The sequence below is a fragment of the Physella acuta genome, unplaced genomic scaffold (assembly GCF_028476545.2).
Source record: "Physella acuta isolate Inbredline_101_S28 unplaced genomic scaffold, ASM2847654v3 ptg000988l, whole genome shotgun sequence".
Taxonomy (NCBI): Eukaryota; Metazoa; Mollusca; class Gastropoda; family Physidae; genus Physella; species Physella acuta.
Genome location: NW_026732505.1, coordinates 247,607 through 262,033, shown reverse-complemented (window position 1 = coordinate 262,033; position 14,427 = coordinate 247,607). Strand labels below are relative to the sequence as shown.

Here is a 14,427-nt window from a genome sequence, read left to right as displayed (position 1 = left end):
TTCTCTAATCGTTTATTTCAGCGCAGGCTTTCCTCATAAAAATGTAGCGCGTCATTGTATTAACAAATTGTAACAAAACCTTTATGATTTTCTGTTTTGCTAAATTTGATGTTTTAGCTATGAAATATTACTATTAAACACATTTATGCTAAACTTCTTGTATTGTGTTCACAGTTGCTATCACATCCTTAATGTATTAGTAATACAATGAAGTTTAGACATTTGAATAAAATAATGCAACTGAATGTACACGATAATATAAAAAAGTCAGCTTTTTTCTTGTTTAAATGCATGTTGTTATAATGGTTTGCATTGTCTATTTGTTACATTTATTTTAACATTTGGCACGGATAAGTCAGTATATGTAAGTAGGTTATAGTCTTGTTTTTTTAAAAACAAAACATGATAGTTGCCAATTTGAAAGGAAAGCAATCTATTGACTCTCACTGTGAAGGTTATATTATGATTAAAAGTGTACACAGTTCAGGCCTCTTTGTCAGTGGCGTAGCGAGGTCGGGTGTCACCCGCCGGTGCGACACTTAATGGTGTCATCCCCAGAGGCGTAGCGACCCTTCCCGGCGCCCGGGGACAAACTTCCAATTTTCGATTTACACCCCCCCCCCCCTCCTCCTCGAACTTTCTATTTGCACCCTCCCCCCTCCACCCTTGTCGGGATTTGTCAAATTTGCTCTTAAAAGACATTTTAACACTCGAATTAATCACTTAAGTGGAATTATCATTTTTCTCTATATATTTTACTCTTTTTTTTGCCTTGGTTTAACCCCCTAAATGGTGTCACACGGTGCGGTCCGCACCCCCACCTCCCCCCCTCCAGTGTTTCTTCCAGACTTTTTTCTCCGGGGGGCACTTGAATTTTTCGGGGGGGGGGGGGGGCGGTAGACTTTCTTCGGGGGGTGGCGGGCACTGTTAAAAGTATATATTTTCTATATAAATTATATAAATTTCATTTCGTTCGGGGGGGGGGGCGGTAAAAATTTTTCTAGGGGGCCTCGCCCCCCCCCCGAAGAGATGCCTGGAAGAAACTCTGCCCCCCTCGCTACGCCACTGCTCTTTGTCTATGTCTCTACGTTTTCAGGTCCAACATAGCACGGCTGTACGCCAATAATTTCTTGTCTACATGTGCTTAGGAAACACATCTCCAATCTTACGAACTTACTTTTTGTTTGTGTACATGATAAAACACTATCATGTAAAAAACAAAACAGCGATTGTCTGCTTCAATTAGAAACGTTTAATTTACAACTCAAGAAGACACGTCAGGGAAAACCAGATCTATTTTTAGATTCACCGTGCTGGTTAACTCCCTTGCTCCCGCTGTGTAGCTGGTAATGTTGTAGTGAAGAAGATAAAATTCAGATCGTTTATCAAAAAAGCATTATCGGTAAGTTTTAGATTTCTTTGTTCTTTTACTTTAGGGGTAAATGTATGACAATATGAATAATTGCGTCTGTAAATTTTATGTAAGGACAAGCTAATGAATATATTTTATTTATGTGTTAAAAATTAGTGTTACTGTTACATTTTCAAATTTTATAACTGTTGGTACTTTAATACTAGCATCCGTTAGATACTGATAGTTTTATTTCAAAAAAATTATCACCGTAATTTCAATATTATAATTAAATCAGACTACATTTTTCTAACAATATGGGCATGCATTTTTAGATTCTAAAGAAGAATCTGGAAATTTAAAATATTCTTCGATTTACCTACTAACAACTACGAAAGAGTTACATCTCCTTAATCTTAATCAATCAATAAAAACAGTTTTAGTGTACTAGAAAAACAAATTCACGATTACTGTGTTTTAAAGTTGTTTTTAAAGGAACTGTTTTGTATTTTTTAATGTTAACAAATATAAACATTTTGAAACATTTTAAAATACATATTAATATTGAAACATGTTTTACAGTTAATTAAGTAAATTAAGAGTGACAATAAGGAATAATCATTATTCTACCAACAATTTATCGGAATCTAAAATGAGAGTAAAGTAAATCTTTTCTATTTTATTTTTTTAAATAATATTGTCCAATTTCACTTGTATTAAAAGTTAAAGAAAAAAAAACAGATTGATAGGAAACAGTTTTAAAATCATACGTATGTTAGCTGCAATCAAATACAACTTTAATATATATAAATATATATATATATATATATATATATATATATATATATATATATATATATATATATATATATATATATATATATATATATATATATACATATATATATATATATATATGTATGTATATATATATATATATGTATATATATATATATATATATATATATATATATATATATATATATTCATTAAAAATGATCACTGATTACCGTTATATAAATATCTTCTATAATATGTTTTTTTAATATTCTAATAATTCTGAAATTGTATTTTCAACAGAATGATTCCCACATGGCCTCGCCAAGCAGAAAAAATATTACACTTGCACTGATTGGTAGGGTTGGTAATGGCAAAAGTGCTTGTGGGAATTCTATTTTAGGAAAGGTGGTTTTTCCAACCAGTGACAATAGTAAATCATGTACCCATGAGGTAGCAGTTGAGTTGAAAACACGAATAGATTGTGAGGTTAAGGTCGTTGACACTCCAGGTTTTATGGATCGTGATGCTGTCCAGGATCGAGAAAACACTGTAATCCGGATACCGGAATTAATGAGAATCTGCCCCGAAGGAGTACATGCCTTTTGTTTGGTTTTAAAATACGGGGCTGTAGATATTGACAAAGACAAAGAAGCTGTGAAGAAAGTTAAATATATTTTCGGTGAAAACGTTCTTCGAGATTATGGTATTATTATAATGACTCAAGGGGATAACTTTGATCTAAATAACGAAAGAGAAGAAGAAGGAGTTGTTCCGTTTCAACTCTGGTGTAAAAAACAGATTTACTAAAAACATTAATACAAGAGTGTAGTAATAGAGTTGTGCTTTTCTATAACAGGGGCGTACCCTATGATATCAAAAAGGAACAGGCAGTGAAACAGTTACTAGGCTTTAAATTACATGAAAAAGGAGCTTACACAATCAAAACATTCGCAGACAATTTTAAGGAGAAGGGACAAGAAATTTTAAAACAAGATCCCCCGAAACTGTGTGGATGTGTCAGAAATTATTTGGACGAAATGATAGCTGCTACCTCGCAGTTGATACACCGTGGATCCGCGAATGAGGAAGATGTGACTAGTTTGAGAAGATCGAACAAAATACTTTTAAATTGCACATTCGTCCTAAAAGACAATGATGTGTTGATTAGGAAAGTGCAACTCATACACAGAAAATTAATTACAATAAATTTGAATGAGTCGATCATAGAACAGTTGACCCCAATTTTGACAATTTTAATGCATCTTCGAAATCCTTCGAAGTCTACAAAATCAAAAGCACTAAAAGCTAGTTTAGTAATTGGTATTGTGACACTAATAGGCCTTCTATGCTATAAGATTTATAGATGTAAAAAAGGCTGATACATTTAATTCATTAATATAGTTGGCTTTTTTTTAAACAAATGTAAAGTTTTGGTGCAATACATCAGCTACCAAAATTTGCCATTAGGTTACATGATGAAAGAACCATCAATAATTGTCTACTTATCATTAGAGTATTTTATAAACCGTAAAAGAGATATGTTTTAATATACGTGTTCAAATCTTTGCATGTATGCTCTCATTAGCATATTGTGGCATGCCAGTAAAGCAACGTACGAGCCAACTGTCAGCGGTGAGCATTTTATGTATTGGCTTTACCATCTTAGCCACATCCTCTGACTGAAAACGGATGTTCTTAGCAGTGTGAAGGGGGAGTTTGCTTAAGAGATCTGGCTCCTTGCCAAAAGCATTAAGACTCAACTCCAGAGTGGAAGTCTTGGTGGTTGGGCCCTTTGTCTGAAGATGCTACGTGTTTAAAGCTGATAATTATTTCCACCCAGTGGCGTCGCTAGGTCGAGTGACACCCGATGCGGCACCAATCTCATGTTGTCACATCCTCCTTTTTTTTATCTGTACATTTTGCATTTGTTGTCACCCCAAGTAAAAAGTGTTCACATTTAATACTAATGATGTTTATCTATAGTCGGTTGTTAATACAGATGGGTATAACATTGTTTTCTTTATTCTATAGTTTGTATGTTTACGTCATGGTTCCCCCCCCCCCCCCCCCCCACAGAAGCGATGGTCGTTATGTATTTAAAATATTTTTAAACTCTAATTAACCTTTCATTGAACTGGCAAAAAATATTTATTCAATATATCTTGCAATTTTTTTTTTGCTTTTTTGTCACCCTCCTAAATGGTGTCACATTGAGGAATACATATTTAAAACACAAATAATAATATGTTCGGTTACAAAATAATGTGTTACTGCAGCAAGAGAAATAAAATCAAATATAATGACATTTTAAAATTGTTCTCTCTTGTGTTAGGTTTCCTTTAGTAGATTCTAGGGGTTGCCGTGTTCGAGTCGGTAAAGCTCATGGTTGCTAAACCGAAAAGTCTCGAGTTCTAACCCTCGGGCAGATGAGGCTCATTAGCTGGAGACAGCCACTTTTCTAAAAGAGACAACTCCAAAATCAAACAACTGCTGCCTTGTAGTTTGTTCTTGGTTGGAAAAAGGGCTATGAAAGAAAATCCAAAATAAAAAGCAGGCTGAAATTGCAGTCAATGGCCTCAATGGCGCCTAACCAATTGACACGTATACTTAATTGTGCTGGAGGTAATCCCTTCCAAGGCTAAAATTAAGAACGAAGAAGATGAATCTGATAAAAGCATAAGTGCCGCCCCTAACCTCTTGGATACGTGAGTGGTATACTCTTCTATTTTTTTATGACGTCATTGAGTGACAGAGACAGAAGCTTGTTTGAAGTATTGTAATCTTTATTGCGTACTATTGTTTTGTAACTGCAATTCGTCTTGGCCACTTTGTTGTTCCACCCCGACCCCATCGACCGTCTGCTATTCTGTTGATTAGAGACTGATATAATAAAGCGTGAAATATATTTCTCTCTAATACAATGGACCCAGACCATATGTATTCTAATAAAAACAAAAGGCTGGGATCTCTCGCGGTTGAAGTTGAGAGAAAGTTAGCATTTGACTATGAATAACGCGTCACTCCTTCACAAAACTGGAGAAGTCGTACATTACGCGTTTATACAACGGTGTTTCAAGTGTAAAATGACATGTCTACTCACCAATGCCGTGTTGATCCTATTAATTTATATTGAAAAAAAAACGTCTGTTACCTGTCTCTGAAACTAATAGGTATTTATTGTTCCACAATAAAAGTAAAAAAAAACCCAGCTAAATCAGTATGTAAATCCTTGTAGCAGTTTATTTTTTTTAACTTGGTGTATATTTCAATAGTGCAACTTGCAGACAGCTTTTAAATTTTTTTCCTCTTCTTTGGGGCGCCCCTTTTACGGTCAGCCCAAATGGCATCTTTACCCCCCCCCCCATCCTTTGCCCACTACTCCAATCCCCCAACCCCCCCCCTCCCCCACAGCTAAGCCACTTATTACATGACAACAGCGGACTCCACTTTAATATACGTTTTTCTTGTAGCAAGTTGTGCAAAACGTCACTCAATTTATTTTCTGAACATGTTGCATGCACGTGTCGCCTGAATCACGTGACAGCTTGCATATACCTGACCATGTGAACGTGCAATACCTGAGCAAATCAGCGCACAACTCTACTCACATCTCAAGCTTACGGTCAGTTGACGTCAAACACAGCACTCACCACTTGTAGGTGTGTGCGAAGGAAATTGGTGAGTACAAATTTAAAACTTTTATATTTTATAAAATTGCGACGCATCATCAAGGATACGGAATGCAGTTTAAATCAAATGTATAAAAAAATCAATATCTAACAATTGAAAAGTGTTCATTATTTTTATAAAAGAAAAGCAATTGTATTCAATAAAATCTTAATTGGTTATAAATACTTATTTTATTCTAAACACCTTAAATACTTAAATTGTTAACCTATATTTACATAGGATTCTGTCAGTGTTGTATTAATTAACAGAAGGGAGCATAATTAAAATATAGGTCAACTTAAACAGTAGGACACATAGGCCTGGTTTGTTGTTCGTCGTGTCGCGTTTTCTTTTCCAGGAAAATCCGATTGTAAGGAAAATTTGCTCTTCCCGTAAATGACGTTTTTTGAGATGACGAATGCAGCGTTAATGTGTTTTACGTGTTCATGATTGTGTGCGTGTTTGCGTGTGAGTGCTATTTGTGTATCTACTTATGTAGATTAGATTTTTTTTAAATTGAATAACTGCCTTCTAAATACTAATTATTAATTGGTGTTTGAAAATATAATTGATCTACTGTTATGTTAAAATAGTAAATTTAAAAACACAGTTGAATATAAAATGTTATATTTGTTTATTTTTACACATTTTGTTTATGTAGTACATTTTGTTTTCCATTACAATTCATTTTTTACTCGCAATTCACACACTATTTTGACATAGTTTGGTTTAGAATAATTTAAGCTAGGTAGAAAAAAAACACGAATAATGATAATGCAGCGTAATATCGTGCAGTTTAATTTATTTCCCCTGCATAGCTGCTAACGCGAATGATACATTCCGCGCTTGGGCCATGGTGAGGATTAACGAATAGATACGGATAATACGGATATAATATTACGCCCGCATAATGCAAACAAAGGTGTAGGCCAATTTAGCGCTCATAATCAACTCAGGATTTGTTTCAGAAATTTTGCTCTGAAAGTATAAGGGTGAGTGGGGGGGGGGGGAGGACGTGAAGCGTCCGGTTAGAGAAGGGGTAGGGTCACTTTATCCCAGAATGATCTTGTCCCGTCCGTATCCAAGACACATGGGGCAGATGAAGTAGAGCTCATCTGTTTAAGAAACCTTGGCATATAAATGGATATTGTGGTCAGCATTTTACCCAGCCGTCTTTTTTTTCTATAACGTGAGTTAGGTACCCATCAGAGCTGGGTGGACGCAGCACCTTTCTATTGACTTGAGCCCGGGTTCGAACTCGAGACTTTCATGTTAGCAGTCTAGCTCTCTACCACTAGGCCACGACGCACCATTTATCCCTGTATGGAGATACATTTTCTGATAGACGTGTTTTACATTTCTCGTACATATTTTGTATTTCTCCCGGAGTTTGAGTTGGGTAAAGTTGACGTGCAGTATCCCTAAACAAAACACTGAATCGACTTGGCCTCACTTAGACCCAAAACAGCGCGCCATCTATATTGACTATAACTTTAGCGTAACACAGCTCTATTGTAAACACAACATCTGTCGCTGTGACCTACATCCATTTTCTAGGAAAATATTCTCGCCAGTGAAATGAGTAATGGCGGTGTTCTTTCTGTGTTGTGTTACGTATGGCCCTTTATCCATGTGTGTTTACACAAATAATTGCATGTGTTCTTCTTTTTCTTGTAGTTTTTAGTTGTTATATTATTCACTATCTGTTACCACATTTGTATAATACACAGATGTGTGTTTACAAATAGAGATGCTTTCGTCTTCTCTTTCTAACAGTTTTTAGTTTTTATACATTTGTGTATAGTACACACACATTAAACAAACACACGAACACTAATATATATATATAGGCCTATATATATATATATATATATATATATATATATATATATATATATATATATATATATATATATATATATATATATATATATATATATATATATGTATATACAAAAAGTGTATATATATATAGGCGTGTGTCTGTGTGTGACATTAGTCCTTGTATTTTTTATTATCTAATAGTTATTATACTAACCAGCTTGTATAGCTGCCGTTTCACACACACCAACCCCGCCGCCGCGTATGTCTTTCTTCGGGGGAGAAAGGGAGGGGGAAGGCAATTGAAACTTTCAGGCGGGGGCAGAGGCGTGGGGGGGGGGGGGGGTAAATATGTCACCGGGCGCCGAAGGGGGTTGACAAAACTTAAAAGCTCATTTTAGCTGCGGTTTTGATTTATAAACAGGAAAAGTCAAGAAATGTGACGGCTACCAGCCTTTACATACTGATTTAACAGTTTCTACCTTGATTGTGCTGTGAAACTGCAACACAAATACTCTTAAGAAACAGTGACCGAGAAAAACCGCTTTTAAGCTTTTCCTAGATGGGGGGGGAGCTTTTTCACCGACTAAATTAAGAATGCAAGGGTGTATCTGTGATATTTTAGGCCAGGGGACGAACTATAAAATTAGCGCCCCAGCCCCCTCCCCGTCTAATCACATTTTTGTATTGCATTAAATAAGGAAACATTTAAATTTTAATAAACATTGTATTTAACAGTGGCGTAGCGAGGTCGGGTGTCACCCGGTGCGGTACTTAATGGTGTCACCCCCACAGAGGCGTAGCGACCCTTCCCGGGGACAAACTTTCAAATTTTCTGTTTGCACCCCCCTCCCCCCCTCAAACTTTCGATTTGCACCCCCTTCCTCAAGTTTTTTCTCTATATATTTTGCTATTTTTCGCCTTGATGTCACCCCCTCCCCCCAAAATGGTGTCACCCGGTGCGGTCCGCACCCCCGCCCCCCCCCCCCCCCCCCTCGCTACGCCCCTGGAATTTAATGAAGTAAATTTATGGAAATTATAGTACATGACCCACTCAGTCAATTTCATATACTGGTTGACATAGTCTACACCAGATTTTATTTTCATTTCACTCACGCAAACTGATCAATTACTGATCAATTACGCAATCAAAATCTGTTCTCTTCCAATGTTTCTTTTCCACGCTTAGAACAACAAGATCACTGAGACGATCTTAACTCATTGACGCACGTAAATACAAAATAAGTTTCAATTTGCTAAACGAGCGCTCGCAGCTTACAATTAAAACTGCTATTGTTAATAAAAGTTCCATTGAAATTCGCAGATTCGAAAATACGTCGGTTCCATATAACACAATAAAACCAAGAAGATCCAAAGGAGTTTCTGGTAGAAATTCATTCCGGATTTTTCTGAGCAGCATTCTGCAATATCTATATTCTGTGAGAATTTCGTGACAATCGATGTCCATGTCGTAGAAATTTTCAAAATCTGTTTCGACGAAATTTTATCTACATCTGTGTCGGATATAAAAGTCTTAACATCCAACAGAAACCCAAATGTTGTTTTCAGGTCTTTTAGTCGTAGAAACGTGTTGACATCTCATGTTAAAGTCGATCAAAAACGCCCTTCATAACGCGCACAATTTCTTCTTCTTGTGAAAGTCCAGGATATCTTGCCAGTTTTCCTGTCATTTTCCGACGTCGTTCAATTCTTTTGTCCATCTCAGTCTCCCAAAGCTTGACAAATACAGTAAATAAGTTAGTTACGTTAAAACCCGCTATACAACCTTGTCCAAAAAGGTGTGGGAAAGGGGGGGGGAGGGGTTTTTTCGCTGACTAGATCGCAAGGATTTGTACTGGATTTGTGAGTAGATAACTCTTTAATACTTTAAAAAAAATAATTGTATTAAAACGTATTGTGTAACAAAAAAATTTAAAAAGGGGGTGGGTTTGAGGCGCTTTTTCATCAAGGTAAATGGGAAGTATTTACACCGGTACGGTGAGTAGATAAATCGCTTAACACTTAGAATAGAAACCAATTGAATACCACACGGGTTAAACAACAGATGTCAACTTTTCTGCAATGTTTGAGTTAGCGCCCTTTTCATGTAGTACCAGTGCATATCTAACTTGTATAAAAATATGAAAGCAAAAACCCAGCTCAATACCGCAAGATTTAGATTTTTACTAAACATGCCACAATGAAAGAACAACGGATGTTCAATGTTTACCTGCGAAAAAACCATATATATCCAGGTTATTCCTGTACCAGTCAATGAGAATCAATAAAAAACAACATATTTCATGTAAGGGAAACGGCGGCCATATTGAAAAAAACTACCTTTTGTGAAGGTCCCCGGTTGAAAAATAACATATACATTTATCAAATAATTATTGATACTTCTTTTACGAACTCTAATAGAGTCAGCTAAAGTTTTTTTTTTTTCAGTAGTATAGAAAAATAAAATTACATGAGCTGTGGTGTGAAACCTTTAAACTACTTCCATGAATTATTGTTCTTCTTTAAATAGTCCAAAAGAGGTGCCCATAATTCTTATTTAAATAGTTTTGTACTCAGGGGCGGAGCTACCATATCGTTTGACCCCGAAATAGTGGTGTTTTTTTTTTTGGTGAGGGGGGGGGGGGGTGGTAAGACGTTTAGTGAGACCAGAATCCGACCAAAAATAACAAAATTATTTTTGTACGTTTTAATAGACTATTGGGTTTATTAAAAAATAAAAATAAAATAAAATAAAAACCTTCGCTTCTGCTCTGGTTGTTCTACAGTAACAAACACACTCTATTGCATACAACAACAAAAAATGAAACTGAGCTGTAGTGTGAAGGATAGGCAAACCTTCAAACCTCTTTTCTTCTTTTACTTATTTTTTTAAAAAAAGGCACACTAAAGATCGACTTAGCTATAAAAGAAAATGTTTCAAAATTAATAATATAATAAATAAATAAATAAACCGAACACTGGAAACCAATAAAACCATCAAGGTCTCGTGGATCATATTCATTTGACCGAGCTACCAAGTATCAAGTTACACGTGTAACAATTTTCGCGGGCATAAATGTGATAAAAACTGATTTTTTTAAATAATTATTATTTCTGGTCAGAATTGCGTTGGGCCTATTTCTGTGTTGTTGTTTTTTGTCTTAATATATATATATAGATTTGCAATGAAAAAATTTAAATGAATAAATTAGGATGCAGTTTAATCTAAAATTTTAGTCAGAGCTGGGTTTTACTCGGGAATATCCTATGGACTCGAGTCAGGGATCTCAACTTCATAGTACTGGGTTAGCAGCGTCTACCATCTAGCTATCATTTAGAGTTATATTAGGTTATTGATTTCAATCGGTTTCTTAATTATTTTTATTTATGTTACATTAGCAAGATATAATAAATATTACAGCGATCAGTTTTTGTTAAAAAGTAAAACAGTTAACATTTTTAAAACATTTATTTTTAGGTTTCTCGAAAGATCATTATGGGAGCAAAAGGAAGCAAGCCTGAACTGAACCTCCTAATGGTTGGTAAAACTGGAAATGGGAAAAGCTCAACAGCAAATACGATCTTAGGACGAGAGGTTTTTAAAATGTCAACCAACATGTCGGCCTGTACGAAGGAAGTTGGGTTGTTTAGTGTTGTTAATGATCAAGGTAAAGTGAATCTTGTTGATACTTCTGGGCTCGTTGATACAGAAAATGATGTAGTGGAGGATGCTAAATTCGCCCGGTCAAACATGAATAAAGCATTTGAACTAATCAGTTGTTTCCATGCTTTGCTCCTTGTTTTAAACTTTCAAAACAGGTATACTGCAGAGGAAGTAGGAGTTACTGAAATGATGAAAGCTATTTTTGGATCTGATATAATACGCAATCACTGCATCGTTATAATAACACACGGAGACAATTTTTATAAAAACGTAGAGGAAGAACCAACTTTTATTAAAAACAAGCAAAACATACCCAGAAATCAGCTTTTTCAGCGTTGGTGTGATGAACAGATTGGGCCTCTGCAGGAATTGTTTAGAGAATGTAAGCGTAGAATCGTATTGATAAACAACAAAGGTTCATTTGAAGAGAAAGAAAATTCTGTATCTAAGATTATTGAATTCACTGCTGGCATTAAACCGAACAACATTTACACTGTAACGATGTACAATCGAAATGAAGAAAACAGAAAAAAATTAATACTTACAGTCTACTTAAAGCAGTTGACAAAAATATACGATGATAAACTGAAGATTATGTCTAACGATTTGGATCTTATTCTTTCCAGAGATGAGTCAATACGTACGAACTGTAAATCCCTTTTAAAGGAACTCTCTGAAACTCCAGCAGTCTTATCTTTAGTGGAAACGAGGGTTAAGGATTTTGTTCAATTGAAAGAGCAAAGAAATGTTACCAATGCTGAATTCAATCAGTTAAAAGATCTTATGAGCAATAAGGTAATATTAGAACTGTCAAGTCTTTGCACAAAGTTCTCAAAGCTTGAGTCTCCCCTGAAGTTGGTGGCCGAGCTTAAGGAGAGTACAGATACACTGTTGGCTAAAGTTAGGGCTGACGCTCAAGGCACCGATAAACTCAAACAAGTTGAAGAAAAAATTATCAAATTTCAGAAGAGATTAAAGGACAGTGTTCGTCACTGGTAGTAAGAAATAACATATAGTAGACATGGCGTCACATGGCCGGGGGAGGCGTTTGCGGTTAGAACAGATGACAACATTTAAGAGGTGACAACATGATACAATTCGTAAAATGACGCCCAACCTAGTAACGACGCTGCATATAATGGAATACAAGTCCATACCTTGGTTAGAACATTAAATTTAACTACCTATATGGTATAGTAAAGTAATACCCAGTCGATACTACTTTAAAATTATGTAGTGTTGTTGCTTTTTTGAAGAAGTTGAAACTCGCATGTTTTTTTCTTCGTTTCCTTTGTTTAGTGTATTATTATTAGTTATTATTTTTTCTTTAAGTTTTATACACTAAGTTATTGCTGACATAGCAGCTTTTAAAAAAATCAAATTATTGTAATTTGTGTAGCCTTCAGTATTAATTTGAAGGTTTGAAGGATAATCATTTATGCTTTTAAATTAAGAGCACCAATTTGTTTTCAAATTTTGATTAACATATTCCTTCCTTTGTTTAGTTCAAACAATGTTAGATAACTGTAATCCTAATTGTTTTTTTTATAGATGTGCTTATTACAGTTTTTACAATGTAATGTATATTCAAGAATACACATCAACGTTTGGTACCTTGATAATTTATGGTCAGCAAGTCATTTCTCAAGACTTAACTTTTGTTGTTAGAGGGGTCAAAAGCGGTGATGCCAAGATCAACAGAGATAGCCACTAGTTACCCAAAGTTTTGATTTAAAGTTAAAACATCGACTGTGGTGATAACGTGCTGGTAACAAATTTGTATAGGATAAACACAACATGTTGACTTTGACATAATTAACTGCCTTATAATTTTATAAACTTCGTACTTTTATGTTGTCTTGCAGAATGGAAGCAATGCTAAATTATTATTTTGTCAGATATTTACTAAAACTTATTAATCAGAATTTAATTTTTTTTCTTTTACTTTACAAATATGCTATCTATATTGTTGCTGAGTTCATTTCCTGTTTCTTTTCGTTTTATCGTGGATTCGCTGTGGAAAATGTATTTTTCTCTGCTACAACATTATTTACTGCGGTATTTTGGTTATTATACGGTTTTAGAAATGGGAGTGGGTCATGTATAGTTGTGGAGGGTTTTTACAAACTTTAATATATAGCTACTAAACTAAGTCTGTTCTCCTTATTTGGTGGAAATTAAGTTTCCACTGGTGGGACTGGAACGAATTACAACTTATGGGACGAGATCTAAAGTGTTAATGGTTTAGTCAGAGTCGTGCGACATTTAATCTTCATATATATCATGCTGTATCAACACAAACTAGGGGTCAGCGTGGTCGAGTCGGTAAATCTCATGGTTATTAAACCGACAAGTTTCGGGAAGATGAGGCTCGTCAGCTGGGGACAGTCACTTTTATTGGAGAGACTACTTTAAAATCAAACAACTGCTGCTTTGTAGTTGGTTCTTGGTTGGACAAAGGCTATGGAAGCATATCCAAAAAAGAAAAGCAGGATGAAATCGGAGTCAATGGCCTCAATGGCGCATAACCAGTTGACACGTATACTTAATTGTGTTGTAGGGGATCCCTTCCAACACTAAAATTAAGAACGAAAAATAAGAAGAACACAAACTAAAGTATTTTCCAAAAAATTATGTTGAAAAACTCCAAAATATTTCTTTGAAGAAACTTTTGTAAAACAAAATATCCGACTTGCTTTGGTTTTTTACTTTCTCGTATATACGTAGTATAGAGAAAGTATTGTAATCGTGCAAAAAAAAAAAATCGAGATTTTTACAAATCTCGACGTTTTACACCTCACTGATACGGAAAAACATAATTTTGCAATCTTGTCCGTATGTCTGTGTGTGTGTGTGTCTGTCTGTCTGTCTGTCTGTCCGTGTGTAAACACGATAACTTGAGTACCGTTACAGCTAGGTTGATGAAATTTCATATATAAGTATTTTATCAAAATCGTAGATCCGTATCAACTTTTAAGCGATTTCCGATAACCGGAAGTGGTACTTTTCCTACTTTGAATTTTTTAAAAGCCTATAACTTGAGTACTATTTCAGATAGATAAATGAAATTTCACATGTAAGTAAAAGATCTAATTCTCTACCTTCTGTTAAATTTTGAGTAATTTCCGTTGACAGGAAGTAG

General features: G+C 35.1%; 2 protein-coding genes across 2 annotated transcripts; both read left to right on the top strand.

The window, feature by feature from the left end:
• The first annotated feature begins 1,378 nt into the window (after nt 1-1,378).
• Nucleotides 1,379-3,510, top strand: LOC131954311 (uncharacterized). The gene is made up of 2 exons (XM_059317897.1): nt 1,379-1,402; nt 2,432-3,510. Exon 2 carries the CDS (start codon nt 2,444-2,446, stop codon nt 2,936-2,938), a length of 495 nt encoding a protein of 164 aa, XP_059173880.1. The 5' UTR covers nt 1,379-1,402; nt 2,432-2,443; the 3' UTR covers nt 2,939-3,510.
• Nucleotides 3,511-5,618: 2,108 nt separating this feature from the next.
• LOC131954279 (uncharacterized) lies at nt 5,619-12,967 on the top strand. Its single transcript, XM_059317858.1, has 2 exons — nt 5,619-5,809; nt 11,100-12,967. The coding sequence occupies exon 2, from the start codon at nt 11,118-11,120 to the stop codon at nt 12,282-12,284; it is 1,167 nt and encodes a 388-aa protein (XP_059173841.1). The 5' UTR covers nt 5,619-5,809; nt 11,100-11,117; the 3' UTR covers nt 12,285-12,967.
• The last annotated feature ends 1,460 nt before the right edge of the window (nt 12,968-14,427 follow it).

Excerpts from the sequence above, each read along its gene's own strand:
- LOC131954279 (XM_059317858.1), top strand. The coding sequence starts at position 11,118 with ATGGGAGCAAAAGGAAGCAAGCCTGAACTGAACCTCCTAATGGTTGGT.
- LOC131954311 (XM_059317897.1), top strand. The coding sequence starts at position 2,444 with ATGGCCTCGCCAAGCAGAAAAAATATTACACTTGCACTGATTGGTAGG.